The 5,151-nt window shown below is 43.2% G+C and overlaps 1 protein-coding gene across 1 annotated transcript; it reads right to left on the bottom strand.

The window, feature by feature from the left end:
- Window positions 1-1,278: 1,278 nt before the first annotated feature.
- Window positions 1,279-1,572, bottom strand: Smim36 (small integral membrane protein 36). The gene has a single exon (XM_087202566.1). The coding sequence runs from the start codon at window positions 1,570-1,572 to the stop codon at window positions 1,279-1,281; it is 294 nt and encodes a 97-aa protein (XP_087058692.1).
- Between the last annotated feature and the right edge of the window lie 3,579 nt (window positions 1,573-5,151).

Below are 5,151 nucleotides of genomic sequence, written 5' to 3'. Positions count from 1 at the left end.
TATTTCTGATATTTCAGTCTAAGATGAAACTGGCCATTCATCATACATTATGAATGTCTCTTGAGGCTTTTCTACATACTAGGCACTCACTCCTCTACAGGGCCCTGCACCCCATGTAGACTGCTACCAGAACACTCACTATGCTTTCGTACCTCACTTCCTAAATCATGCATAACTTCTTCTCCTCCTGTTAGGCTGCAAAGGCAGGGGTCATGCCACACACATTGCTCTGCAGTTGCATACAGTAAATCACTTCAAGGAGGTGGGTGGAGGAGAAATACAAACACACATACAATGGAGAATAATTCAAAATGGTGGAAATGGATGGATGAGCAGAAGAATAAATTTATTAGGCAATAACAACAAAGAAAGAGAGTAAGGAGAGTAGTGTTCTGAGGAACTGAAACTTCAAGATGTGGGACCTCAGACTTTTTCAATGAGTCTTGTATAACTTTGTGTTGAATCAGGTCAGATTTGTGGACTAGAGATTAAATTCTTAATGAGAAGCATGGAAGGAAATGTCAGTGGTCTTCACAATAGCAAAGTCTATGTGTCAAGAACTGCCTCAAGTGCAGTCAGCAAGTTCACTCATTTCAGCAGCAGCGGAGAAAGGTTGGAGCTCTTATTATCAGGCCCAAGACTGAGGTAGCCCAATCTAGCCACGGCCACACAGCTAAGTGGAGGAAGATTTGAGCCAGACTCCAAGCTTGGTTATTTTTGTATTTTGCTCTGCAATGACTGTTCTCTATACTGACTCATAGTGGAGAAAAGAATGTGAAGAGCTGGTATTACAGAAAGAATAACAACTTGAAATCTGGATGAATTCAATGTGGTAGCTTAGAAAGTGTGTGATTTGCAAAATGGGACAGATTTGAATTAGTCTCATTCTCATCTGTCTCCATTTCTCTCTCTCTTTCTCTGTCTCTGTCTCTCTGTCTCTGTCCCCCCCCCCCACACACACACAATTACACGCTCTTTTAAACTTTACTCAAAAGTCAGTCTCTCCTATCAGGAATGTATCAGCAACCAACCTCAAGGTGCAACAGTACTGCTACCATCTTGCATTTGAAGAATTCAACTGAAGACCACTTGGGGCATCTTACCTGAAACAGTTGCTTTATCCACAAAGTGAGTGACCAGAGAGCAGAAAGGAAGACAGAGCTCCAGCTTCTTTAACCAAACAAGACCTGTGTGTTTGAAGAACTGGAGCCACAACAGGAAACAGTTTATTCTTCAGTAAAAGTCTAAAGGTCTCTTCCTGATGTCCCTTATCCAGCCTCACACCATGGTGCTTTTCTTCCCCGGCAGAGCAGGACTTTTAAACTGAAGGCCGGGCCCCCTTGCCCAGTGAGCCTCTGGGGTACTTTGCTGCATCACCACCAGGTGTATGGAGGGCTGGGCCTCTAGAGTGGCCTTGGGAGCATACTCCTTACTGGGGTCCTTGCCTCGGCAGTCATATAGCACACAGGAGATGAGGAACACCAGGAGCAAGATGACGTAGCTCACAACGAGGATGATCAGGTTCAAGGTGACAGGGTCGATCTCCAAGTAGAACTCCATGACCTCTCCCATGATGGAGATGTGGCTCTAGGGAAAGGCATTTGGGACCAGTTTGGACATGGCAGGGAGCAAACTGTAACTGGTCAGAATAGCAACCTGCGTTGACTCTGGAATAAAAATACAATAATCCCCACTGCCCCAGGAATCCTGAAGGATTAAAGCTGCTCAGTTTAATAACTTAAGCTCTTGCTGTTAATACCACAGCCATCAAAACAGATGCTGTCCCTCATCAGTTCATGGACTCAGAGAAAAAGAAGGTTTCTGTTGCTGTATCCTGGCAGATAAGTAGTGACCTCCTCATTCCTCGTCAAAACAGGCAGCATGGTGACTAAAGTGCCATTAATGAGCACACCAAGACAAGAGTTAAAAGCCTGGGTCAACTTGGACCAGTTGTGAAGTATTGTTTTCTTTCATATAAAGGAGATCTAATGGCAAGTATGGAGCAATTTGGGTTATCAGACCAGTGGGCTTTGACAGTCTATGTGTTTCCTTAGCAAGAGGAACATAAATGCTCAGTATTTTCACTCATTCTTTTTTTTCCACTCATCAGCTCAAAAATACTTCTTTAGCACCCCTTGTGTTTCAGGCTCTTAGCTGAGCAGGATGTGGCAAAGAGAAAAGCATTTAGTCCAGCAGGGAAGACAGATATTAAACAAATAATTGTGCAAGTCCCCTTTTAAGAATGGTGGGAATGTTTATAAAGGACAAATGGCTAGTAACTGGAGAGTATGTCGCAGTGTGAGTGTTATTGCTTTTGTCTAGATGTCCCCCCAAAGCCTCATGTGGTCATAGGTGGGGCTTTTCAGAGGTGGCTGTGATGCTGGGATGAAGTGTGTGATGCTAGGATCAAGGGTGTGTGATTACTAAATTAGTCCATTTTTTGGTTTGGGATAGTTCTGGGAGTGGATAATGGGAAGGCCTTGCTTGGGTGGACAGAATATAAGGGACAGAAAGAGGGCTGGTGAGATTTCTTCTTGCTTGCTGCTTGCTACTTCACTGCTTGCTGCCTGTGTGTGCCCTGCCTGCGATTTACTGTTTCTCCACTGCTACACCCCTCTGCCATGCCCCTGCCTTGGAGCCAGCCCACTGTGACTGAAACTGCTACAACCTATGAGCCAAATAAACCTTTCCTCCTTTAACTTTGCATGTTGGGTATTTTGTCTCAGCAACAAGAAAAGTAACTAACACAACAAGTATATATAAAAAAAAAAACTACTGGGGCCAGGGATTTAGCTCAGTGGTGCTGCTGCCTGCCTCACAAGTGCAAGGTCCTGAGTTCGACCCCTAGTACCAGCCCCCCTAAACCCTCAAAAACCCCAAAACCCAAAACTACCATAAAGAAGTAACATTAGCCTATGTGTGACCTGAAGGATAAGCAGAATTAGCTAGGTGAACACAGGTAGGGGATTCTTCAAGCCACAGAGAATAGCCTATGCAGAAGATCTAAGTAAAAAGAAGTCTGGAAAATTGGAGGTATTGAAATAAAGGCAGTGTCCCTGGAACATTGAGAGTGTGGGGAACGTAATGTTAGAGGCAGGTAGGGGTATGTTGCACAGGGACTTGTGGGCCATGTGAAGGCCTCAGACTTGATCCTAGGGCAAACAGGTGCCATTGAATAGTCTTGTGTAGGGGACTAACATGATCAAATTTACATTTCAAAAAGATCACCTTGACTGCAGTATGGATACAGGAAGGCATGCAAATTTAAAGAAATATAAGATAGCGATTAGAATATAGTTATTCTTTATCTTATAAACCTTTTTATGTCTGATTAATAGCCCTGTCCTGATAGTCCTACATGGGGACAGCTTATGTGTGTATAACCTATGCAGATACACAAAGCCTGGTGCTCAGAAGGATTCCACAGATAGTTAAGGCTTTGCTGTTGCTATTTGAATTACTAATAATTTTTAATTATGCATTGGATCCCACAAATTGTGTATCTGACCTTGGTCTCATATGTGTATTTTTGGCTAGAAAGGGTGCCAGTAGCCATTTCTCCAGTAGCTAATGTGGTTCTTTAGATACTCCTAGTTAAAGCTGAAGCTCCCAGAGGCTGGTGGGTTACAGAATGTTGATATGCTTTAATGGGATAGCAGCTTCCTGTCAGTGTATTTTATGCCCAGCCTCCATGGGAACTTGAGAATTCAGAGATGCTGTAGGAAAGGATTCTTATTCATCTAGAGACCTTTTGCTAAATAAAAATTTCGAGCTCCATGGTCCTAGCTAATCTACTGAATTACACACAAGAAGATGAGTGGTTATCATACACTATGGGTCTTGGGACAAGCTCATTGAAACCATTTGACTTCTTTTGAATGCAGATACCTGGGTCAAGCCCACATCTACTGAGTTAAAATCTGTGGGGCATGAACTTGAGCGCCTATGTTTATAAAAGTTTTCACAGACAGCTTTGCTATGCAACCAGGATGAAGAATCCCGGGCAGGGAGGGTGAAAGAAGGGTGTGAAGGACAAAGACCAATATGGGCCATGCATACCTATAATCACAGTACACTGGGAGACTGAAGCAGGGGGGGGTCCCAAATTGAAGCCCATCCTGGGCAATTTAGTGACTTAAAGAGATCCTGTTTCAAACTAGAAAAATATTGAAAAAGGTTGAGGATGTAGCTCAGTGCAAAGGCCCTGGGTTCTGTCCCCAGCACCACACAAAACAAAACAAAATAACCCCTTGCCCAAACATGGCCTTGATTATCTGCCAACAGACATCCCAGGAGGAGGCATTCAATTCAAAATTCAGTACTGTCCAGGGTTCTGAGTCCAGTGGATTCAGAGAATTAATTTTGTCAGGAGGAAGTCCTTTTCCTGGTGACAATTCACATTGACCAAGCTATAGGAAACTGATGTTTAAAAAAAAAACCCAGCATACTGATATTAAGCTTTGGTAACAAATATAATTATGACAAGCTTGGGAGCCTTGCTCTGGAAGGACCCTAGCTTCCTGGATGCAGACCTACACGAAGATTGCATTTATAATCAAGAAGTTTCTTGGGGAGCATAGAACCCCAAGAAGTGGAGTTACCCATCATGTCTGCAGCTCACAAGCAATGGAGCAGCCTAAGCAAATCTTTAAAAGCCCACACTGTGCCCCAGATGATTGGTTTCTTTCTGCTGAACTCTAGACTCTTGACTTCTATAAACTGAGTTTATACAGCTGAGGTACCTCCATGTAACAATATTCACAGAAGTTCTTTGGTGCCTTTAAATAGATAGCACAAGGATCTGTTAAAAATCGACTCTGAAATCAGAACCACAGAATACAGTCCATAATCAATGACACTGAAATACATGCACTCTTTTATCGAGTGGAGTTTTCACCTCAGTTGTATGTTTCTTAGTGCAGCGGTGACAACTTTTAATCACGGTGGCTAAGCTGGTGTGGCTGTTCGGCTCACATTGCCCCAATTCTGCTGATCTTTCCCTTTGTGTCCAGAATGGTTTGTTCAAGACGATTGTTTTTGTCTCCAGTACCTTATTACTATTTGCATAGTTTTTGGTCTTTGTACCTACTGGTGCTCAAAGTTCATTTTAAATCCAGCCTTCTGGATGCTTCGGTTCCCTCTATATCTTGG

The sequence above is a fragment of the Heterocephalus glaber genome, unplaced genomic scaffold, assembly GCF_053883595.1.
Source record: "Heterocephalus glaber isolate CG9 unplaced genomic scaffold, H.glaber_assembly_v1.0 deba00001773, whole genome shotgun sequence".
In the NCBI taxonomy this organism is placed as follows: domain Eukaryota; kingdom Metazoa; phylum Chordata; class Mammalia; order Rodentia; family Bathyergidae; genus Heterocephalus; species Heterocephalus glaber.
Note: the sequence above shows the minus strand (reverse complement) of the source record. Positions and strands in the feature narration are given on the sequence as shown.